Source organism: Lethenteron reissneri, chromosome 9, assembly GCF_015708825.2.
Source record: "Lethenteron reissneri isolate LAM-NWPU_2019-01 chromosome 9, ASM1570882v1, whole genome shotgun sequence".
Lineage (NCBI taxonomy): Eukaryota > Metazoa > Chordata > Hyperoartia > Petromyzontiformes > Petromyzontidae > Lethenteron > Lethenteron reissneri.
The window spans coordinates 4,787,393-4,813,494 of NC_083787.1; the positions used below are offsets into that span (position 1 = coordinate 4,787,393).

General features: G+C 44.3%; 1 protein-coding gene across 1 annotated transcript in view; it reads left to right on the top strand.

The window, feature by feature from the left end:
- ITFG1 (integrin alpha FG-GAP repeat containing 1) overlaps window positions 1-26,102 on the top strand; it is a 192,730-nt gene that overhangs the window by 10,990 nt on the left and 155,638 nt on the right. The window contains exon 6 of the mRNA XM_061548724.1: window positions 17,837-17,931. Coding sequence (XP_061404708.1) covers window positions 17,837-17,931 — 95 coding nt within the window. The remainder of the gene's footprint in view (window positions 1-17,836; window positions 17,932-26,102) is intronic.

Genomic DNA, 26,102 nt, shown 5'->3' on the forward strand with positions numbered 1-26,102 from the left:
ATCAACAGGTTTCTGGGATTTTGCTGAAATGTCTGCAGTCTTTAAGAAATAGCATCTGTATTTAATGTAATGCAGTATAATTCCTTTGAAATGATCGCTGCGTGCTATTCTTTCTTTTCTCTCCACGTGAAAATATGACTTTAAACTCGACCTCTGGACGGTAATATACTTCTGAATTCTCCATCATCATTCCAAGCAGTTTCAGTGTTCCTAAGAATGGCTGCTTTCTTTCACCCCAATGCCGGATGAAGATGTCCGCTAGCTATCCAGTTTAATTCCAACCTCAAATGTCCCGCACGAAGATCATCCACCACCAAACACTGTCTGCCGTGTCGCCGTCAAGCAACCGAGCAAAACGACTCTCATTTTCACAACCATTTCCCTGCGTGCCGGCACTATTGTTTGTGATATGTTGGAATATTCGTGAGTATTTTTCACAGCTGTTGTCTACGGTGAGCAGCCAGAAGGCACGTTCATGGTTAAACAGACCATTCTCTCATGCCCAGACAAGCTCGCATGCTTGCAGTGGTCCCACTTCTGTCCCCTGGACATTCCGTTACCACACCTGTATATCGTGACTGGCCGGCTGTCGAACACACCCCTGTCTTTTGGTCTAAGTGGGTGCGATGGACTAGAGAGGGAATGAATGGAGCGGCCTGTTGTGCGTGTCCACTCGTAAACACGAGCAAGGGGGCAGGCAACCGGGTCGGCGTGACCTGGGGCTCACGTGGGCAGACTCAACATCCCGTGGTAATGGAACCATGATGGGCAGTGTAGAGGATCTTTTGAATGCGTCTGGGTCAGGGATGCTGCTGTGATGTCAGTGTTAATCTGAACGGTTGTTCGTGAATCGTATCACTTTAATTTCCAACTTCTTAATCTGAGTGATTGATGTAAAATTTCTAGAATTCTAATTTTTGAAAGGGGTATTCTTTATCTTCATGTCCATGCTGGCTATGAACTCAATTTAAGTTCTGCTCTTGATTGATATTCTTCATGTGGCATGAATCGTTCGCACACTGGACTTGGCAATCCAGAGGTCGCCGGTCTCATCTCCCAGAACGGCAGTTGAAACAAGGGTGTATGTTTCTTAAATCTCTTCCCGCTTCGGTTCACCCTGAAGTATAAATGGGTTCACCGTGGTTAGGTGATCAGCAGGTCATGTATGATAGTGTAAAGAGTGGGTACTGTCACCTCTTCCGAGGCATCTTGGCCATTGTGGAAGAGTAGGCCAATATACCATCTAGTCGGGCTGCCAAGAGCTGTCTTCAGTAGGAGACCCTTTCTGCCAACAATGGCACTGGTAAACAATTTGTGTCGAATTTAAATTATGATTCTCACCGCTGTTGAAGACTATACCGACAGGAAGTATTATTTTAGCAATGTAGTTTGGGAAGGCAGAATTAATGAAGGCTACCTGTAAAGGTTTATTGAAGCGAAAAGCTTTGCTCACTCATGGCATCGTCCTGCCTGGATTGTTTATTTTCCTAAAATACCTACGGAGAAAAGTTTAAATGAACTGGAAACCCCATTATAGCCATTCGTTCCATAACATTGCACTCTTTGAAGGCAGTCCAATTTTATCCACGAAATAGCAAAGCTCCATTGTATTGAAACAACAGTGCCATTTAAAATGACATGGTGTCTTGGGGGGGGCAGCACTTGGAAGCCCCCATGCAAACGGATGTGCTATTATTAGCGTATTGTATACAGCTGCTGGCCAAGGTAGCTGTTTCTATCGGCCGAAATGCCAATACATTTCAATTTCTAGTATGCACTGGATGTAAAATGTTGTCGTGTGCCATTGGTGGCAGCGGACATGAACGCACAGACGGCATTTGAGTGTGCGTGTGTGTATGGGGGGCGGTAGTGTAGCGGTTAGCGCACTATGCTACAAACCCACCGACTCGATTTCGATTCCTGCTCACAGCCAACAGCAGTGACGATTATCTTAACTGGTCATGGGCCTCCCTTAGATCGACTCAGCCTGAAATGAGGACCTGGTGCGATGTGGAAACCTCGCCACTGGGGAGACGAAGGCGGCCGAACGTGGTGCTGGCCACCCACACCGTCATGTGCCACAGTGCCGGCCTTCATAGGTGCTCGCTAACAGCACTTGCCCCAATAATCTGCACAGGCTATAACGAGGGATCTTTGTGTGCGTGCACGCGTGTGTACAGACGCACAGACAGCCAGAGCCCCCCCCCCCCCCCCCCACACGTATTGGCATTTATGATATTTATGATGCCGTCCCCACTGGCCTGGCAAAACACTGCGTTATACGCAGGCGTAATGGCCTGTAATGCACCAAGAGACACTTTCTCGCCTTCTGAGGAAGCTATAAATAAGCCTAACGAAGCTGCTCCTCTGCAATTATTTCACACCTATATACCGCGGACGTTTCTCACGCCCCTCCCTGCGTCTAATGAGGTGCGAAAAACACAACATGCCTCCGTGGCCATTATGACTCCCGTAATACGTTGCCCGATGCAGAATTTCACCTTTAAACTTCATGGCCGCTTTTACTGCATCGTGTGACAAACAGAGTAATCGATTGTAACGTTTGGTAACATTTTAAATATCTCTTATGCATTTGGTGTGGTTTTACTGGTCATCGCATACCATTCTTGGTATGCGGTGTGGTTTTACTGGCCATCTCATACCATACTTGGTATTCGGTGTGATTGTAAATGGGCATGGTTTTTGTGCCAAAAGTAATAAGCGCTTCTCAGCATTTATTTAGTTTTACGTAAGCAAAGTGATTTCTTTTCGAGCCGCACCACTGCACCGTTTTTTCCCTTGTGCAATTCGGCCCACGTACGCCTGCATGCCCGTACGCTCACGCAGGGAACAGGTGGGTAATTTTACGTTGCGTTCAACGATTATGATTATCAAATAAAACTTCTGGGGATATTTTGTGCAAATCCGAGTTATTTTCTTCTTCTAATGAGGTCATCATAATTTTAAATGAACCCGTTTGAACCTTGAATATTTTCCGATAACCCCGTAAAATTTGCTTTCAACAGTAGATTATTAATCATGCAGGTGCAGTGGATTTAATGAGGGGAGTTGATTATCAATGGCACCGCTCTTGTGTGATTGAAGTGGAGCTGCCGTATGCAGTTTAGAAAAAAAAAATCTTTGCAAAAGATTTAAATTACATTTTCCTCTTCATCAGAGCCTTCTCATGCCTGGCACCGCTCTCTCCAAATGGTTTCACTTCTTCATATGAAGCTCCGTATTGTGAATCCTACGTGCTTTTTCGTGGGGATTAACCGATGGCGCGGAGATTTACGCCGACTTCGTTTTGCGCGACTTTAAATCGAAAATGAGGAGCAACCGGGAGACCCCCGCTCTCCTGTTCGTTAATCTTCCTGTGTGCAGCTAATCCGGCTGTGACGGTCCCACCTGATGACGGAGACTTGTGTTGCCTCCGAAACGTCGTGATTTTTATTTTATTTTATTATCATTAATTTTGATGTTTTACCTACGTGACTTTACCGAAAAAACCTAAGAATATGAATACTTCCTGTGTGAGTTCAAATGCCTCGGCAACCGCTCTGCTCTTTTCCTGGATGCGGACCCTCACACCGGACGTGGCGACACCTCGGAGGCCAACGGTGGCTGGGGTTTCCCCGACGATGGCTCTGCATTTGAATTTGGTGCACACAGCGATTGTCACGTCTGCAACAACAACAACAGACGTAACAATTGTTATTGGTTGAAACCCCATCTTATTTAGATTTTATGAGAAGACAATCTCTTCCGTACACAAAAAAATACGTGCGGTATAATAATACTGCATATTTTTTTTAGTACATTTTTTTTTTGTTAGGAGAGTAAAATTGGAAATAATAGAAAAAAACGTACACTTCACAATCGCACCTTTTGTTTGTTTCAGATAATTAGGTACATGGGAAGTACCCCACTCCACCCCAGCATTTTGTCAATCCACTGATAACGGTTCACTTGGCTTCCCCTTGCTTTGTGTAAATTGGCTCGGCTTTCAATTAAACAACAACAACAAAATCCGCGTCGCAAATTAATGAACGCGGTCTGTTGCAGTGTCCAGGTCTGGTCTAAGCATGGGTTAACCATGGCCATGTGCTATGTTGTTGTGATGGATGACCCAGGGAGATAGGGGTGGGGTGTGGTTTTTAAACAGTTCGCTTGCAAAGCTTTTCCTTTGCCCGCCCGTACATGCCCACGATCGCATAAATCAAATTCCCTGACCTCCGCAACGCCGTTAAGTTACGCTGCGTTAAAGCGAACAAAAAAGAAACCCCTACGTTTGATTACTAGCAGCAACTTGCAAATTAGACCAAGCATATGGCTGTGAAACGTTGCATTACGAGCATGTACGGTACACTCGCAGCAATTTGTCACCTTTAAAACGGTCTTTTTGCTCATTTGGAACCGCTGCTTAAATTAGACATCTGGGATTGTGGAATACTTAATACATTTAGATGCTAATTTTAACATTTTTAGGACTGTTAAAATTCATAAGCGTTTCTCAGCGTTTATTTTGTTTTACGTAAGCAACATCGCTAATGTCCTCGCGGTACCCCCTTTTGCACACCGCAAGCGACCTTTTCACATTGGCAGTTCCCGCTGAGAGGCTTGTGCCACGAAACCCATCGCAGAGGTGCGTAGCCACCATCGGCGCATGTGGCGCGTCTCATTTGCTTTGTGTGGGAAACTGAATGCCCACTATCTTAACACCTCAAATCTTGATTTCTATAAAATCAGCTTCTTTGTGGGTTCAATCATGTTAGCTGCACTGCCAGGTGTTTTTATGTACCCCCTGCAAATGAAATCGTAACGTGGGAAAATACGCCAATCGATTTGGTTCACGAGCAAAACTGGAATTTGGAAAGGCGAGCATAGTTTTGACAATTCGTGTAACGACGTTTCGCGGAAGATTGCATCCAGCATCGACAGGTGCTAACAAGAGCTCGGATCTCGCATGAGAGTACTTACTGATTGGGTCCTTAAGTATAGGCCTGCATCTTAATCCACTCTTTCAATGCGTCACCTGTAGCCTTATCATCTTAACGTCTTAAAATTCTCCTCCAAGCATAAGCGTCGCGTATTTTTTTACAGTTAGATATAAGCACAACTCGTTTTTTTGTCTCCGCATAACTAAGTTAATGGTTTGTTTTTGATAACGCTGGCGCACCCTCCGTTACGCCTGGGCGTCTCGGTGCTTTACACGCGATAAGTGACGTGCATCACATCTCATGCCAACATGTATGAAAGGGCAGCTGTCCTTCTTGGCACAAGGTAACTTGGCACCTGTAGAGCGGGGGCAATGATGACTGTGTGTGCTATGTTTAATCCCATTTGAGTAATTAAGCAGCTAATATTTAGAATTTTGCTAATTTGGACCATGAAGTTGGCACATAATGGCCTGCCTCGTTTTGAACAATATCGGGGGATATTTTCGTGAATAATTTTTATTGAACCAACCTGGGGGGGGGGGGGGGGTTGGTGGTGGTGGACAACTTCCGTGACCAGGGTGAGTGGTGCATAGCGGTATAGGCAGCTCTGACAGACAACCAACGCGGACTTGTGGGACCGTAGCATTGTGGTACATGTGTCAGATCCCTTTTCTTCGGGGAAGGAAGGGGGAAAGAGGGGGGAGTCGGCCTCATTTTAAGTTCAGTCAAGTAAGCTCTGGGTCTCTGGAGTGGCATTCACGAGGTAGTGTTGTAAAGTTGCTCGGGCGAATAGGGAGTTATGCCAGAGGGTGAATGAGGGGTCCACGTGATCCATCCAGGAGCTCGGGATGGTCTTTCTAACCGGAATGTTAAACGCTTGGAGAAGGGTGAGTTGTTAAGTGGGCGGCGCATATAATTTAATGGAGCATATATATAAACTCCAAGCTCGTGTGCTGTTTCATTCAGACTCTGTCGCCTCGACGGACCTGGTTTTCACCTGAGGACGGCTGCTTGCGTTGTGGCCGAAACGTCGTGAGAATTGTTTTATTATGTTTTATTTTTATTATTTTATTACTTCCCTTCTACGTGACTTTACCGAAAGAACCAAGAAGATGAATCCCTGCAGTCACGAAAGCTTTAAATCGACATTTATTAGTTCATCAGCCTCTTGACTTTGCAGATCTACGTTATCCACCCGCTTTTGTTTAGCAAGCAAACTGCACCCGATTTGACCCTCTGGGTCTCATCAGCGGTCAGGCTTGTTAAACAAATGCTGCCGGATTACCAGATGTATATTTTAAAGGCTTGGTCTATTGAGTGATGAGTGCCGTAATGTCAGTAGATTTAAAATAGCATTAATCTTCTGTGAGAGCCCACTTCAGGATGTATTATTAATATATATAAACAATTGAACGATGTGTCTGGGACAATGGTTGATTATGCCAGGTCAAAAAACAGGCAAAAAATTCAAGGGGATTTTTTTTCCTCCCTTAACAGCTTAGAAGGTAATTACATTTTACTGGAAACGGGTGATACAATCTTCCGTGAGCTCCAGTCTACTTACCTGATAAACTGGGCCATGATGACTTCTGTAAAGGCTGTTATCAAAGAGGCCACGTCTTAATGTGTAATTCACCTGTTATGGGGCCTTTTTGGAAAAACTTTCAAGAAATAATTTGTAAAGACCAAAGAAATAAATAATTTGCTCTCAAATAGAATAAATTATGATTTTTTTCAGAATAAAAAAATAAAGGATTGCATTGTTTCTCTGCGATTATTAAAAAGAGAATTCAAACTTGGGATTGTTTTTATTTCAAGGTTCAGAGTGTGTTATAAAAACACTCCAAATAAATAAAACATACGAATACATTTGATTTAAAGCTTTCGTGACTGCAGAGATTCATATTCTTGGTTCTTTCGGTAAAGTCACGTAGAAGGGAAACAATAAAATTATAAAAAATATATATATATAAAACAATACACTTTTATTGCTTTATAGTTTTTATTATTTTATTGTTTCCCTTCTACGTGACCTTACCGAAAGAACCAAGAATATACGGATACATTTTTAACAAATCGAAACGATGCCCACATACCCGACCCTGACTACAATGTTCTGGAGACTTCCTGCAGTGTCTCTGACCATGTCCGTCCAGTGCTTGCTGAACTGCATTGGTTTGAAACGAATACATTGTAAGGTCGCACTCATCACACACAAAGTGCTCGCTACAAATGAACCACAAAACCTCACTGATCTCATCAAGGAGCATAAACCATCACCCAAACGCCGGTTGTCCTCGGCAGCTTTTGGCTAACAATCGAACAAAGACGGTCACTGCATTGCTCACTCTCAGATGCGCTTCTGTGTCCGTCTGGAATGCTCATCCGATATTAGGAAGCCACTGGAGCTATGCAATTAAAATCTGGACTAATAAGCTATTTTCTTTAGAACTGCTTTTTGTCTTCTTGGTTCTTTCGGTAAAGTCACGTAGAAGGGAAGTAATAAAATAATAAAAATAAAACGTAATAAAATAATTCTCACGACGTTTCGGACCACAACGCAAGCAGCCATCCTCAGGTGAAGACCAGGTCTGTCGGGGAGACAGCGTAAGACTAAAAGAACCTGGTCTTCACCTGAGGACGGCTGATTGCGTTGTGGCCGAAACGTCGTGAGAATTATTTTATTATATTTTATTTTTATTATTTTATTACTTCCCTTCTACGTGACTTTACCGAAAGAACCAAGAAGATGAATCCCTGCAGTCACGAAAGCTTTAAATCGAAATTTACTGCTTTTTGTGTTCAGCTTGTCCTTCCCTCGCACCTCCGTTTAACACAGTTGGCTACATAGTGTAAAATAAGTTCAACATGTATCCAAACCATGATATGAATAACAAATTAATGCCTTGTTGACGTAACCTAAAATCAATTTAGTGGCAGATGGATTTTTTTTATTTTCCGCTGACATTGTCTTGAAATCGCAGATGTCATTGGACAGATGATAAGACCTTGCACCATGATCCCATTTCTTTCCGAGCGTAATGAAACCAGAGAACACACTAATTATAAACGCCTTAGCAGTACAATTTACACCCCGTTTGACAAACATTTTTACAGACCTATTACGTTTCACCCACTTGGCTGTGTTACTATTGATTTTTCACATCTCAAATGTTATTTATTTCCGCAAGAAGGGCCACATGAGCTACTAGGCTCTTTTATGGGCGACGTTGCAGTGCACATTGAGGCGGGATTCCAGAAGAAATCCGAGACCGGCGCAGCCTTTGGAGACTTGTCGTCAGCCTACGGCAACGTCTGGATTAAGTGCTTGATGTTGAAGCTCGCAAGGACCATTCGTTGCCTCGAAACAATACACCTGATATGGATGATGCTGAGCAATTTGCGACTGTGTGTCCATATGGGCGACAAAGCCAGCTGAAGCTGGTTCCTCAACAATGGATTACCACAGGGTTCAATGCTCACGGCAACACTCCTCAATGTCTACCCGAGCGACATGCTGCCAACTGGGTCACGCAAATTTGTATATGCGGATGACCTTTCCCTGACAACGCAAGCAGCCACTTTCAATGACATTGAATCCACTCTGAACCAAGACCTCAACACCGTGGAAGATTATTTTTGGAAATGGAGGCTCAAGCCAAAATCCCTATCGTAGAAAAATCAACTCATTTGATAAAAAAAAAATGGGAGCGCCAAGCACACTCTGATAGTGACCTGCAGCAACCTTGTGTGACACGACCCCACTCCAACTTATCTCGGAGTGAAGCTGGAGCTTACGCTAACCTTTCACGACCACCTGAAAATAGAGAGTCGCCAAGACGGGACGCAGCATCAGCGTAAGACGAAAAGAACACCAAAGAAACATTAAATTATCTCAAACACAACTGTCGGCAGTGGCAGAGCATGCTTGTCAACAAGGACACTCAATTGCTTTTGATAACGTTGAAGTGTTGTGTAAAACTAATTATGACTGGCCAAGACTAATTAGAGAATCCATTGAAATTGAGAGAAACAGAAATAACTTCAATCGCTCTCACAGCTACAGGCTTAGTGCGGCCTGGAAGCGTATTATTAAATAAATACAATTACAATTCCTTATAAGGGAAACAAATACCAATGAATAACAATTGAATGATTACCAATCTATATAATTACAATAACCTCCCCCTTTTTGCTTCCAATCACTGCACCAGATTGAATTAAATGATGACGTCACCCTGCTGCTGCTATATTTAAGAACGGAAGCAACAGGAGAGCTTCACCATTCTTGCCCGATGAAGCTGATTGTAACTACCAGCGAAACGTCGTACTCAAATTTTAAAATGCTGTTTATTCTCTCTTCAAAACACCGGTGGGCTAAAGAAGTGAATTATTTTGTCCTTTGAAAAACGTGACGCATTTTTTACTGATTGGCCGTGTCGGGTGGTGGAGGGTTACGACACATTTATAAATAACGCGATCTGACCCAAAAATCCTATATTATGATCAAAACAAGGATTAAACTGATCTATAAACTGGCAAGCGCAAGCTGGGGACCATCAGCACCATTGCTACGGACATCAACGATGGCTCGTATGTACTCTTTTGCCGAGTATTGTGCACCAGTATGGACCAGAAGTGGTCACACTCGACTTGTTGATGTCCATCTGAACACTGCATTGCGGTGTGTCACTGGAACCCTCACGTCGACCCCAGCACCCTGGCTGCCCGTGCTGTCACACAGTTCTCCCACCCATCCGCCCCGATGCTGCAACGCTCCATGATGTCTTGCAAATCGAGGAGAACGGTCACCTTCCCATTAATCAGGACCTTGATAATGTCACTCGTCATCACTTAAAATCACGCAAGCCCTTTTGGACCAATGCACTTAACCTGAAACAATGCAAATTCAACCTCGATGAAGCGTGGACAGCTGAATGGAGTTCAAAATAACTCTTAAACAAACGCCTTGTTGAAGACCCCATGCAGAAGATGCCTGGTTTTGATCTTCCACGAAGCTCATGGTCCACCCCAAACCATGCACAAATGGAAAAAAAAAACTATTCATTGTGCGACTGTGGTCATCCAGAACAGACCGTACAACATATAACGATGCATTGCCCAATCCACAAATATTAAGAAGACATTACTAGCGATACACTCCCCTGCTACTGACACGGTTGTCTGGCTTGACCACCTGAATGTTAAATTGTAGTTACTCTGCATCTACATCATCCATGCAAAAATAGAAGATGGGGGTGTCCTGTGATGGTACAGATCTTGGTTACAGTCACATGTTGCATTGGTCACAACACAAACAGAACGTATTCGTACACGCATTTAAATGTTGCAGGAATAGAGAACTGGTGGAAAATGTAAAAAAAACACAACGCAAAGCATGTCTAAATTTCGATTTAAAGCTTTCGTGACTGCAGGGATTCATCTTCTTGGTTCTTTCGGTAAAGTTATTTTATTTTATTATGTTTTATTATTATTTTATTATTTCCATTCTACGTGACTTTACCGAAAGAACCAAGAACATGTCTACATTCTTTCATGAAAAAAATAAGGGGTGAAACGATGGTGCAATGCTGAGTGCACTGCGCTATGAGCCAGGTGAGCCAAGTTACATTCCCGGCCACGGCTTTCACATCAGCGGGGAGTGACATCTGACAGAACCAGTCCTAAACCCCTCCCTCGTAAGGAAGGGTAAGTATTTGACAGGTACTATTCTACTTTACCGAGTGTTGACATCCCCAGCGTTTAACAATACTCTCCTTTATTGTATTTGGATTGTCAACCAACACTGGGTAAAACAACATGTCGTTCTCTTCCAGCATGTGCACCTGTTGTTCTCTTTTAGCCCTGCCCCCCCAATACGTTCCATTCATTGGCTACCACATTCAGATAAGCCCCTCCCCCCCCTCCTCCTCCCCCCTTAACTTGTATTTAAGAACTTGTATCTTGGAATTTTTGCCTCACTTGATACAGTAAATCTAGCTGTGACGGTCCCACCTGATGACGGAGACTTGTGTTGCCTCCGAAACGTCGTGATTTATTATTTTATTACTATTATTACTTTCATTAATTTTATTTTTTTACCTACGTGACTTTACCGAAAGACCTAAGAGTAAGTATGGTGAAACCACTCCACCAACCGTTACGGCATGGGGAGTTCTCCATTATTATTATCAACCAGTGGCTTAATAAAGAGCTGCAATTTGTCAATTATATAAACTAGGGCAGCTACGTTATTTTTTAAGTTGAACATGCACCGATTCTTAATACAATTTTGACATATTGTCAGCAGTGGTGTAGAAACATGGACCAAATATACTTTTCTAGCATTGTCATTATCAGGCAATGCTTAAAAAAAACATCTGTTACAAACTGGGACTGAACACTTCATGTTTTAAGAGTAACATTTCACGAACAGATGGGTGTCTAACCAATGTGTTTGCATGAAGGACGTGGCATAGATATGTTTGTGTTAATAGCCAGATGGTGTTGAATCCTTGACATGCATGAAGTGAGTTTCACTATTTGCCTAATGCTACGTTTTGCTTTAGCTAATAATACAACAGACAAAGTAAATGCAACTCTGAGCAAAGTCAAACATGGTGTTTTACAGTTTCGAATTGGGGTTCCCGCAGCCTTGATTACAATTTATATTTCACCTGTTTTCAGGTGTGACTGGCGTTTGTGACTTCATCATCCATCGTTGCCATATCAGAGGTCGCAACCGGGTACCCGATACCCGTACCCTACCCGATACCCGGCTACCCGTACCCGGCCAGGTACGGGTACCCGTTTGCGACCCTGGTGCGGCCGGGTACGGGTAGGCCGTGAGTCACTGGTGAGTAACCGTTTGTCACTCATTTCGGGTAGGGTACGGGTACGGCATGTGTACCCGTACCCGGCCGGGTACGGGTATGGGTACCCATTTGCGACCCTGGTGCGGCCGGGTACGGGTAAGGAATCAAACCCCGTTTACGACCTCTGTGCCATAGTGGCACTCCTTCCACCCGGTCTCTGTATACCACAAAGGCAAATCGTGCATTAGTCGTCTGAATGTTACCAGTGAGTGCAGCTGTAATGGTCACCGTTTTCCAACTCTTTACAAACTGCTTGACATCGAGTTGCTTGTTTTGCGGCAGCACGCACTGACAGCACCACCACCAGCAGCATAATGTTCAGCAGCACCACCAGCAGCACCACCAGCAGCATAATGTTCAGCAACAGTGGCAGTCCAGTGCATAGAGCCATTTCTGGCATCAGATTGGACTGACACGTGTCAGAGTATTTCGGGCCTGGAGGGGCTTGGTGTTTTACAGGTACACTCCAACATTGCATATCCGACCCACTGGGAACTAAGGCATACGATGATATGTGAATAGGTAGAATATGTGAATATCAATAACAAATGGCAGTTGCACAACATGTACATAGAGTTTATGGATTTCTGCACTCGAGTTTGAATGGAAGGGAACATTCACGTGATTTTTTTAAATAATAATGAGACAAGAATGTGTGTCCCGCGTGTGACGTCACTCCACGAGGCCCACCCCCGCGTGTGACGTCACTGCACATGAAGCCCACCCCCCCTCATTAATATTCATGAGTGGGTGGATTTTTACACGAACGCAGAGGAAGGTCGTGATGAATTAAATAATCTATTACACAAATAGGTTTTCCCCTTTTTTCTGACAACAATGCTGCACCGCTCCCCAATAGCCATTAGCGGGTGACGTCACTCCACATGCTGCACCCCTCATTAATAATCATGAGCTGGTGACGTCACTCCACATGCCGCACCCCTCCCCAATAACCATGAGGGGGTGACGTCGCTTCACATGCTACACCCCTCATTAATCATGAGCTGGTGACGTCACTCCACATGCCACACCCCTCCACACTTAACCGTGAGGGAGTGACGTTACTCCACATACCACACTTCTCCCCAATGACCATCCATTGGCGGGTGACGTCACTCCACATGGGGCAACACCCCCCCCCCCCTCATTAATAATCATGAGCTGAACAATTTTTCTGTTGAATTTTTCAGATTTACTGCAATATATACCCGTCCTTGGACGGGCAAAACAGTTCGTAGTATGATATTCAGTATCGTGAGACACGTGGCTATCATCAGGACACTCTGTCCATCAAACGCCTCGCACGTGGAATTGTGTCTAAAATGATTCCTATTTTGAAAAACACAGGTGGAACTGATTTCAAGAATTACTGACCAATTAGCCTCCTGTCACACGTGCACGAGAGTCATAGTGGCGAGATGTTGACTACATCGACTAGTATACAGGAGGTCATGGGTTTGAGCCCAGCTCTGACGCCTGCTCTGTATTTAGAGTTGGCATGTTCTCCTTGTGGTCACGTTAATTTTTTCTCCGGATCCTCTGGTTTTTCTCTCCACATTTAGAAAGACGCGTTTAGAGTATTTGCCTGCTATACATTTGCATACGATAAGCCACTTTGTTGAGCTATTCTTTGTGGCCAGGTCGCTTCTGAAAAAGAGCTATACAGCTCAGTGGTGCCTTACTTGGTAAAATAATAAGATCTTCTTGGTTCTTTGGGTAAAGTCATGTAGAAGGGAAATAATAAAATAATAAAAATAAAACATAATAAAATAATTCTCACGACGTTTCGGCCACAACGCAAGCAGCCGTCCTCAGGTGAAGAACAGGTCTGTCGGAAAGACAGCGTCTGAATGAAACACCACCAGTCTTGGCAGCGTATATTTAAGCTGGGTTGGAGGGGGAAGAGCGCCTTGACAAAGGAATTTGCATATCAAGAGGAATTTAGCATATTTATGAGAAATGCAGATATGGGATTAGTCACTACTTGTGGAATGCGTAGGAGGTGGCCGGGGGGTTTCAAAGTCATATTATGCCCGTTTAGCATACATTATTTCTGTAGATTTTTAAAGAATATATTTTGAAGGCGGACCAGGTATAAAATAAAGAGGCAAGCGACAGTAGGATGGAGTGCTTTAGAATTCTGATATTGGTTATTAAAAGCAAAATACCATAGTGCCTCCAGGGGAACATTTGAAGCATTGTGCAATATTCCTTAAGGACCCTGTCCTCGTTCCGTGCAATATTAATTGGTTTGTTTTGTTGTTGCTGTACTGATGCACCACGGATCTCTGTTGTAAAATAGCCGTGCAACTGTCTAAAACAGGAGCGGTCCATGTAACGAATACAATTAATTTGAGTGCTTATAACCTGCTATGATGTGTGGATCACAAAAATGGACACTGACAAATAAAATGGAAAAAAAAAGATGACAAGCGAGTTTAACACGGAAGCTTTCGTTACCAATATCATCCATAATACAGGTTTTTTTGGGTTAGATCGCATAAATATATAAATGTGTCATTAAACCCGCCACCACTCGACACAGCCAACTAGTAAGGGTTGTCACGTAAACAGAACGTGCCAATTCGTCACTAGTACAGCACACCGGTGTGTTTAAGAAGCAAGCCTCAACATTTACAAACGGAGTACGATGTTTCGCCAGTAATTGTGTCACTCCAACTAGGTGCGTCTAACAAGGTTAAGATAAAAGGAGCTTCTTTGACATCGCCCTGCGTTGTGATGAAGAACTGGCAGTAGAAATATGGGACGTTATTTGTACTGCACAGCCGGCGTGCACCTCAAGACGCAAAATAGAGCACTCACGTTATCGACACTCGCAAGGGCCACATTTTAACTCCACACACACGCCAATTCCAGCGTCGGCACAAACGATCGATTGCAGGGCTGCACCTTTACCGTATACACATGCCAATACAGAATAGTATCACATTTCAACCCTCCGTATGTGTTACAAATTGGACCCAGAATTTCCAGAGTGTACTTTATAGAGTGTAGGCCCCTTCCCCTTGGTCACCAACTCCAATGCCTGTCTTGGTAACCTGCCCACCTCCATTCTGCAGGGTCTAGCAGAAGGAAGAAAGTGTTTGTGAAATGTTTGTTTCATCCACGTTGGCCAAGAATGATAACCTTTTGAAATTGAAATGGCAATAGTTATTCATTTTGTTAGGACCATTTTTGTTATGGTAGGCTCAGGTGAGCCCACTCAGGAGATAGATGGACATATATTCTTGAGTTACGAGATCAAATCCGCTTGGGGCTGTGCCTTGCCCATCAGAAGTTATAACCACCGACTCAAAAGCACTCGCATTTAAGTACAGTATAGTTCTACTAAACTGTTATTAAAACATTGGGGCCAATCTGATTTATATAAATATGTTTTTGTTCTGTACTATCCAAATATGTTTTTTCCATGCATATAGAGGTCAATTAATAATTTAGATTTATTTGTAAGACGCCTTCCATGAATGCTTCAAGGCGCCTTGCTAGAACAAGGATAATGAAAGGTCCAAGAGAGAATAAGTTAAATAGAAATAGAATAAACCGACGTGAGAAAATTTGTTTTAAGACCGGACTTTAAAGTACCCATGTTAAAACAGTTTGTATAAAACCAGGTGCTTGGGGTAGCTCCAACCGGTGCCTCTGAGATGCTGGGTTCAAGTCGATTGCCATCCAGCATGATTAGACTTGCTTCTCAAGTGCCGCAAGTTGATTGTCTCAACCCAGTCAGAAATAACTACGAAGAAATAAACGCCCCAAAATTTAAAGTTGATATTGCCCCTGAATTTGCTAAATTGCAGCTCAAACAATCACTGCCAACGCGACCCTCACCAGAACAAATTGATTGAGAACGAACAAATAATAACTGCCACGTGCCAGGCGATAATCTTGCATAGCGCTTATCAATGGATAAAAAAAGACCACTTGTATAAGCATTCTGTGGAAATCCTTTTCTCTTCTTCCTGGCCATCGTCTGGCACATTGCTGTGAGTCTGGCGTGCCTCGGTCTTGTGACATGGCTTCTGAAATACGGCGCTGGACAAAAATCAATTATGATGATGATTATTATCGTAATTCTTCTCTCGTGAGACGACAGCCATTGGGCAATCGGAATAAAATTGGGGGAAATTACCAAGTGTAGAAACAAGAGCTTTTTAACAAAAAGATATGACTCAAGTAGATGAAAAAAATCACCTTTTTAAAGAGTATTTTTTTTTTATTGCCAAAGCATTCATATTGTGATGGTAATATGTATAATTTGGTATAAATATTAGTATCATTTAACTTCAGCTAGACACAAGGCATTCTCTGTGGTTAGAACAAATGGACTGAGCACAATGGGAGTGCAACTTTTCCTATAATTGCGACCGTATTGTCACACTGCAGTTACAAAAAAATAAATGTCAGTTCAGATAACAGGATGCATTCACGTGGTACCCTGAGTTTATAATCATAATAATGTACTATTGCAGCACGGAGAAACACCTTTTTTTCCATTGAAATAAACATGCATTTGTGTACCTTGCACAATGGAGTCTACTTTCCCTTGCAAGCTCCCATCGCTTTGTGCGGTTAGATTTGTTCAAAAAAAGGGGGGGGTCGGGGGGTGCGCACAAAGCGCGTAACCACACGAGGAGACGACTGCCCTGCCGAGTAGCGTGCACGGTACACAATTACTTGTCCCACTTGGGTCCGCGTAGCGCGCTTCTGTGCGAATTCAAGTGGCGCAGCGTAGCAAATGTTGTGTTGATATAGGTGAGCTGCATATGCTCGAAATCGCACAAACCCAAGCCGCATGAAGCAAGGGAAAGTTCTTCTTGGTTCTTTCGGAAAAGTCACGTAGAAGGAAAATAATAAAATAATAAAAATAAAGCATAATAACTCTGTCTTCTCGACAGACCTGTTCTCCACCTGAAGACGGCTGCTTGCGTTGTGGCCGAAACGTCGTGAGAATTATTTTATCATGTTTTATTTTTATTATTTTATTATTTTCCTTCTACGTGACTTTACCGAAAGAACCAAGAAGATGAATCTCTGCAGTCACGAAAGCTTTAAATCTAAATTCAAGGAAAAGTTGTCCATGATACGTGCATGGTACGCGATTCTGATACTGTCTATTGATTGTGAATTAGGAGTGGTTATAATCTTCAATTATGCGCTACTGGCAATGTTCATTTACATGTTATAGATATGGAAAAGGAGTGGGTGTAGCCAGCAACGTGGTCATGATGTTTCAACACGACTCCCAGTTTTTTGTTTAATTTTGGTTGAGTTCACAGGGGAGGGCCCAGTCCATGTTCAGATATCATTTGTCAAATAATATGCATGGTAGTGGTCACGAAGCAAACCGAGGTGACTGGGATTATAGCACAGTGAGTGAACCACTGCCTTTATAAAGTCATGCTATGGGTGTTGTGGCCAGTGCAATGGCAAAACACCCATACTGTTGTTTACGCGCTGCATCAGTATTCATTTAAGACCGAGTTCACTTTGGACCCGTTGAGATATCGCTCGGCCGCGAATGTTGCAGCGCAGTGCACAAACCGCTTGCCACACTGCTCCTCAGCAAAGACACCTACAGTGGAAACAAACTTTTGAGGCAAGTGCCGGAGTGAGCACCTATGAAGGCCGGCACAGCACACGAGGCGGTGTATGGCCAGCACCATGCCTGAAAGGCCTTTGTTTCCCCGGTGGCGACGCGTACACATCGCACCAGGCAACATTTTAGGCCAAGTCAACCTATGGGAGACCCAGGATCGGTTTAGAGAATCGTCTTTGGTGTTGGCCATGAACAAGAATCGGAATAGGTTCATCTGGTTTGTAGCGCAGCAGCGCGCCAACTGCTTTGTTATGCATCACAACTTCCACTCGAACACGCTTGGAGTTAGCCTAATGCAACAGACTGCGGGGTGTCCCAATTGAAAGTTAGTTTTGGTTGGAATTTCTTTTTCATCAACTCCCGCAAATGCTTCCTCTTGCTGTTGTCGTGTTGTGCGCGTCCAGATTGGTGAACTGCGTGGATGCCCTCCAAAGCAGCGGGCGCTTTGCCAGTCCACACTCTCACGCCTTCTTGGACCTAAACCGAGACTTCACTGCAGGTACGCAAATAAAAGTGATTGCCGATCCTCGCAACGTGATGCCAAGAAACCCTCTGAGGTTTATTCCTGAGGCTCCCTTGAAGCCACGTCTCTATGTTTGTCAAGGGCCAAGTATCGATCGTGGTCTGTTCGTAAATATTTAAAAGTTTCAGGATTGCTGAGTGTGACTTGGCTGTTCACTGTGAAAGTTTGATTCTTTTTTTGTTCATTAGTGTGACCGTATTTGAGGAAATTAAAAATCCTTTTCTTCCATTTATCATCGCTGTCGATTTAATATTGTCCGTAATCATGACACATCCGCAATCTCTGTCTTGTGGCATCTCTCCCACTTTAGTATAAAATTTCTTGCTGTCGGTGTTCACACCTGATGATGATTGCTTGTGTTGCATTCGAAACGTCGTGATTTAATTTTCATTATTTTTATCTTTTATTATTTTTCTTTTATTTTATTTCCCTATGTGACTTTACCAAAAGACCCAAGAGTATAGCGTAATAATCATAAGCATCGATTATTATCTGTAAAGCGAATGGCTTGAGGGTTTTGCGTACGTTGACTCTCCCACTTGGGCACGATGTTTGTACCAAAACTAAAAAACTGTGACCCGTGATTTGTGATCCTTTCCCCTCGTGAATGAAATAACTGCTTGTTCTTGGGTGACATCTTTCGTGACTATTCCTCCGTTCCCTTCTTGCTTCCATCAACGGCTCCCACCTCGAGTCTAGCGACTTGAATGCCAAGCGGCAGTGCGGGAGTGACGTAAGGAGGGGGGGGGTTACCGCACAGCTCCGCGCCGCTGCCGTCCGCTGGGCTGCTTGATGATGAAGCACTTTGCTCGGTCGCTAACAGCAGCTGTCTGCATTTAATAATACGTGCAATTTTTTTCCTCGTTCGATTTGCACGGAAGTCCTTTTAACATTTCTTGACTTCTTGGTTCTTTCGGTAAAGTCACGTAGAAGGGAAGTAATACAATAATAAAAATAAAACATAATAAAATAATTCTCACGACGTTTCGACCACAACACAAGCAGCCGTCCTCAGGTGAAGATGAATCCCTGCAGTCACGAAAGCTTTAAATCGAAATTTCTTGACTTCCTCAACACTTTATCTTTACCCCAATTTAATTTCTTGCAATTCTGTAATTGATTGCGAATTTTTTTTTATTTGGACCAGTATTGGCCATGACTGACGCATAATGAACATACTCTTGCGAACAACAACACGGGGTCAACGGAGATAACGCAATGGACACACTTTGTTTTTCCTCAGCTTTAGTACATTCGAGAATAATTGTTCACGTCATTTGACAGTCTTATAATGCTCACGATATGGCAATTAACACAGCAGTGTTACGTAACATACACCAGTCGCTCCGTGTTTCATCATCGTGATCTTTACCATCGCCACCACCGCTGTCGTTTATTCCTTATTTATCATCGTCATTCTGCAGTCATCTATCTTCATTATCATAATTGTTCCTCATCATTCATCAGAGTTTATAAATATCCTGGCCCTGTCAGTTATCCATGTTCATCCTAATACATTGTCATCACCATCAATCATGCGTTTTCATCACCATCTGGTTTCACATGTGAACAACTCGCAAAGGCCTGTACTTCTTGAAGTCTGTCGTTTCACACTCATTAATAATTTGTTCATTTCAACATTTTTGAATCTTTCAAAAAGCTTACTCAGAGCTAATAAACGGTCCACCTTGGAAAGTGAAGTGCCTTGTGCCAACATGTAAGAATCATTTCCCCAGCTAACTTGTCTGCGCATGTTAGTGACAGATGTAGAGCACCGTCAGTCCCATGGAAACTAGCAGTGCGCAAGCTTCAGAGTCTGCCATATGACTAATAATGTCATTAAAATGTCATTATTCCACCATCGCTGCTCTGTGGCCTCCCCACCAGCAGTGACGCCTGATGACGTTCAACATGCAGGGTTGCAATGGATAAAAAACGATAGAGGTGCAGCCCTGCAATTGCTTGCTGCTGTAGATGGGCCTCCACTCCAGGGAGTTCTATACAGCCTCTCGAGAGAGGGTATTTTGGTGGACTCTTCCACGCTGGCCAAGTGTTTTGAAGAGGTGGGAATAACGCATCCTCTACCCCCACCGAATCTGATCTGCCGATCACCTAACTGTGTGGTGGAGCTAGTATACTGCTAGCTGGACAGAGGCCAGGGGATCTTAGGAAACCTTCCCATTGTGTCAACTGCCACGCCGGGAAATTAAACCGGCGAAGTCGGCTCAAGTGTGCGCAGACCATTACATCACAGCAGCATCTTGTCCGACGGGTTCACAGCCAGTTATAGTTTGAGCTTGAGTGCAACTATGTTTAGTTTTGTGCAAAAGAGGGGAGAAGTTACGAGTTCAAGCCGCAGATATTACAACTGTCCAGTTACGTGCGAAATCGATATCCTTGTTGGTTAATGGGTTTTTAAAGTTGCAGTTATTGATAGGTGTTTCCTGGAGAGTAGCTCACCAGTAGGAGATCTAGTCCTGAAGAACAACTCAAGTGAAAAAAAAAAGTCCACACTAATAGTTCTGGCCTTGAAAGCATATTCTACCTTCACCTGGCAGTGTAACCAACATTGGCGTTATCCAAAGCCTGGGCTTTTTTTTTTGAAGTCCCACCATGACAGTTCTCTTCAACGTTTTCTCAGAAACATGAGTGCAACTCAAGCGTCCGTCATCAGGTGGGACAACCACAGCAAGAAAACAATTGCTGAAGTGGGCAAAAGGACTGCTGTAACAAGAGGCTATATAGGTAAGAGACGGGGGAGGAGTCAGGGAGGAGAGAAAGAGAGAGGGGGGTAGGGGGAGTGGAGTGCTGAAGCTAAGACAGATACACGGCAAAATGCCGAATCTCCAGTTTATTCAGCCTCCCACTCACAGCCCCGCTCACTTCCCCTCCCGAATCCGGCATTTTTAGGGACGTGAGTGGGGCTGGGATAGGAGGCTGAAGAAACTGGAGATTCGGCATTTTCCGTGTATGTGTCTTAGCTTGCAGCACTCCACTCAGGGTTGCGATTTCCGCATGGAAAATGCGGAAGGAGGGTTCAAATTTTCCCGCATTTTTGCTAAAGTCAACCGCAAACGGTGGAAAGACTACTCCTATGACCGCGCGCTTTTAACAACATGTTAATGCGTTCTATTGGAAAGGATACATCATGTACATGTGCTCGTAATCACGGCTCCGCTTTTGAATAAAGTATGTGGTTCTTGTGCGGAAATGCGGAAATCATATATTCATTCCAATCAGTAACTCAAAGCCCTACGTGATGCTGGGCCTTGCATGTATCCTTTCCAATAGAACGCATTACCGTGTTGTTAAAAGCGCGCGGTCATAGGAGTAGTCTTTCCACCGTTTGCGGTTGACTTTAGCAAAAATGCGGGAAAATTTGAACCCTCCTTCCGCATTTTCCATGCGGAAATCGCAACCCTGACTCCACTCTCCCTACCCCACACTCCCCCTCTCTAGCTCTCCTCCCTGGCTCCTCCCCCCCCCCTCTTACCTATTTAGCCTCTTGTTGCAGCAGCCCTTTTGCCCACTTCAGCAATTGTTTCTTGCTGCGGTTGTCCCACCTGATGACGGACGCTTGTGTTGCGCCCGAAACGTCGTGATTAAATTTATTTAATTTTATATACCCACGTGACTTTACCGAAAGAAGCAAAGAGTATGGATCCCTGCAGTCACGAAAACTTCAAACCTCGAATGAGTGCAACTTTTCGGAAATGGATAAATACGACGTTGTGTTGACGTTGCACTCCCACAAGAAGGCGTTGTCCCGCACCTCCGGTTAGCACGGTTGGCTACGTACGGCGCGGACAAAGTTGAACGTACACACGTTCCGCAATCGATAGTGCTTAGGAGAAGTTTACCGTGGGGACCCTCGGGGAGTGTGCCTCCCTTCACACGCGAGCATTATCGATCACGTGCACGACCGTCACTGTTTGAACGCACCGATACATAAAACTGACGGTCTTCCCGTGCCCCACTGCAGTGAATTTGAGTAGCTGACCCAAATTGGGGCCGTGTAAAACATGCAAAATGTTCCCCGTTCGTTGGTTTTCATTTTCAGCGCATCGATGTCAATTTGTCTCCGTCGGTCGTGAGTTCGTGGAGTATTCCACAAGATTCAGCCCTTGGCCCCAAGCTGTTTCGTGTCTACGTGTCCCCCTCGGATCAAGGATTAACTAATATAAACTTGGGATTTTCGCTGTTATGCAGATGATGCCCTCCTTGTATTGTTACTTTCATACCAATCCGGAGATGACAGGCTCCCTGCTATCTCAGTTCCTGAGTGAAATGCAGTCATGGGTGGCTATGATTTATCTCAGAATAAATTCCAATAAAACAGAGGTGATATTTGTCTGCTCCAAATACACTTTAGCTAAATCCCCCCAAGATTTAAATCCTTTTTTTATAGTCACGTGTTTACTCCAATACTATGAAAACGTGGGAATGACTGCAGCCACAATCGTGTTTGGATACCCACAGAGGCCTATATTACCATTTGAATCGTTCATTTTTGACAAATTCGGATCCATTCCATCTGATAAATATGCCGAGATGTTAGTTTGTGCTTTTTTACTTCTCTCTTATACAACAGTAACGCTCATTTTCGTAGCCAGAGTGCCGACTCGGCACGCACAGTTCACTAGATATTACTCCAGTTCTTAAAACGCTGCTCTGGCTCCCTGTTAAATTCTACATCGATACTATTCACGAAGCCCTCTGTGACCGTGGGCCTTTATATTTTACAGGAAACGCTCAAACATTGCGCTCCCGAGTCGCACCTTGAAACAATTGTTTGCCGAAGCTTTGTTAGTGAAGGCAAGTTGTCTAAAATCAGGATGGGCAAGGGCCCCCAGATGTCGTGCTGCCTTCCTCTGGAACAAACACATTCCTGCGGAGGGAGCTGGTAGGAACGTTGGGTTGCTCGGTCAATGGCCAGGGTCAACGGCGGCGTGGTGTATTCCGCAAATATGCCCGACTGTGAGGGCGGGCACAAGCCGGCGTGAGTAGGTTAAACGTTGCGTTTTATAAGGGCACCACGGGGTGACCAGCCCCTCCCCACCCAGCCCCACCCCTCCCAGCCCCACTCTCCCCATCCAGCCCCTCCACACCCAGCCCCTCCCTACCCTCCCCACCCAGCCCCTCTCTACCCTCCCCACCCAGCCCCTCCCCACCCAGCCCCACCCTCCCCACCCAGCCCCTCCCCACGCTCCCCTCCCCACCCAGCCCCTCCCTGCACGACGGACTGACACAATAATCCCCTGTGGGCTGGTGTAAGTATATGTTAAGTCTCGTCAGAACTGCTGGCACAATTGCGTATTTTCAATCAAACTTAGAACGTGCTGCCTTTGCTTGAGTTGGCTTGTTTTTGACCCGGATTGATTGGCTTGTGGCTAGTTGGTTGTATTTAATCATTTAGAGATGCTCTGCACGAAGTGATTGTGAAACGTTTTAATTTAAAAGCAAAACTGCACTGCCGTGCCTGCCTTTGTTCGTCTCTTCATCGCCCATTTAGCTTCCTTTCCACCCCCCCCCCCCCCCAACATAATACAATCTGTTTCAACTCCCGCACGGGCCCGCAACCGCGTCGATTCGTCGACGTGCACTTCACTCAGGACGGTGATCGTGCTCGCATAGGGTCACGTCTGCGAGGGCTCGCAGGAAAACCGCCGGGGCACGTCTGTGCCTGTGAGAGTTGTCTCTGTGCGTGTGTAGAGGTGTTACGGGAGGACGAACAAACACACCAGGGGTGGTTATGCCCGCACACGGAAGGATGCTTACATCCACGTCCGCACCGTTTAGCCTGATGGGCTGAAACGGCGCTGTGATCCCTCACGGCCCCACCCCTCGGGGGAGGAGTTGCTATATAAGGCGGTGAGCCGGTGGGCTTGGGGTTCAGTGTTTAGCTTAAACCAGTGAAGAACGAAGACCGGCTACGTAGGCCCTGGGACTCCCCTGGATCGCCGTTCTTCTAAGGACCGACCAGGGCAAGCCAGTGGCGTGGCCCCGAGAGCCCAGAGCCGATGTTCTTGTAAGAGTCGGTCTGGTGACTCAGGGTGCCGTGATCCCAGCTTGGCCACACGTGTGTACGTACGATCGTGTGCCGAACTTATTTCCCAACCGTACTGCGCCGATCGGAGGTGCCGGGAGTGTTTACGCGTGGCACCCAGATAATAACGATGTTATTCAACCTCTTCCATATTAAAGTATTTCAACGCTGTATGTTAATTTTAACTTCACTCACAAATATAGATACAATCTAAGCAAAATAGAAAAACGCTAACAGTTTCAATTACCACTCTCGAAATTCCAATAATATGAAGAACTATGATAAAAGCGAATCAGAGTAATCCAATCAGACAACAGGATTTTTTTAAAATCTTAAGTTACTGGGAAAGCCTGCTGTACAAATAGGTGAGTTTTTAAGACATGATTTCAAAAAGTGACGCGTACTCAGAATCCATAAATGTACCGAGGAAGGGGATTCCACAATTGCGGAGTCTGGCTGTAGAAGGCTTCGTCTCTCATAGAACAACAACAACAATATCATCGTAGTCTCGTATTTGGACCGATGAGCAGACCAGCATCAGCTGATCTGAGTTTTTCGCGGGCGCGCACGTTGGGCCTGTTTTTGAAGCACTGTGCCTGACCGCGCGGTCTTGCCTTGCTTGTTGTCAGGGATGAGCACCGCAATTTTTGCCTTTCACCCATCGAGGGACGAATGTTTATTCATTTTATGCGTTTTGTGTAATTACTTAAATGTGCACTTGCAGCCTCACTGCCAGCAATTACAGCTGCTTAGCGACTGTGACTGAGGTCTGCAGCTCCAATTACAAGATGCCTCCGTTTGAAGCATCAGTGTGCTTTAATTGGAGACGCAGCAAGATCGTTAAATATTAACCGATGTGGTGGTGAAAGGTGTTGCAGCTCAAGTGTTGATCATTGATGCTTACTACGAAAGGTGTCTTTGCGAGTTACATTTTTTGTTAAGTAAAATTGTGTTATTGCTTCGAGTTTCTCCTTTAGAATGATATAGATTTCGTTCTATTCCAGGATTTCAATTCCACTGTGACCTGCGTTGTGCAAAGTATTGCATTCTAATGAAACATTTTGGCTAAGAATGATTTCCACAGTTCAGTTAAGCTATTTCGTCCCTGGGTAATGGTTAAGAAAGAAAAATCTCGTGCATCCTTCTGGAAACCTTTCCACATTTGGCCATTGATTTGTAAATTACGAGCCTGCAAACAATCAACTGTACTGCTTTTACAGTTGTCTTCATCATGGAAAATTCAAAGAGACCGATTTTTTTTATATTTTTCACAGTAACACGGATAGATGTCCCTCGCTCGGTCACATTTTTCAATGCCTCTATAGTAAAACCTTGGATTGCGAGTAACTTGGTCCGCGAGTGTCTTGCAAGACGAGCAAAATTTTTAATCAATATTTATTTGATAAACGAGCGAGGTCTTGCAATACGAGTAGTACGTGTATTCGCTTTGTCTGCCGAGCGTCACGTGATCACAACTGATACAAGAGTGCTTTGGATTACCAACACATTTCCGGAACGAATTATGCTCGCAATCCAAGGTTTTACTGTATATATCTTAATAATTAAAAACTTCCTTCATCCACAAATACTTCCACTCGAAATATTGTAATCGTAAATAATGTTTTAACACGTAGGATTTCGCGGCCAATATCATCCTTAATACAAGTTTTTTTGGGTTAGATCGCGTAAATATATAAATGTGTCGTTAAACCCACCACCACCCGACACAGTCAATTAGTAAGGTTTGTCACGTAAACAGAACACGGCAACGCGTTACTAGTACAGCTACATCGGTGTGTTGGAGAGCGAATGTTGTGGCTTTGCTCTCCAACACACCGGTGTGCTGTACTAGTAACGAATTGGCATGTTGTGTTCGTGACAAACCTTACTAATTGGCTGTGTCGGGCAGTGGCGGGTTTAACGACACATTTATATATGTACGCGATCTCACACAAAAAAACCTGCATTATGAATCGTAAATAATGTTGAGAATTATGAAAACATTTTGATGAATTGTCCTCAGTTGCCCTGTGTGGCCATCTTGTTTTCAAACAGCATTTGCACGACTCTACACGTTTGGGTGGGGGGTGGCTAATTGTGT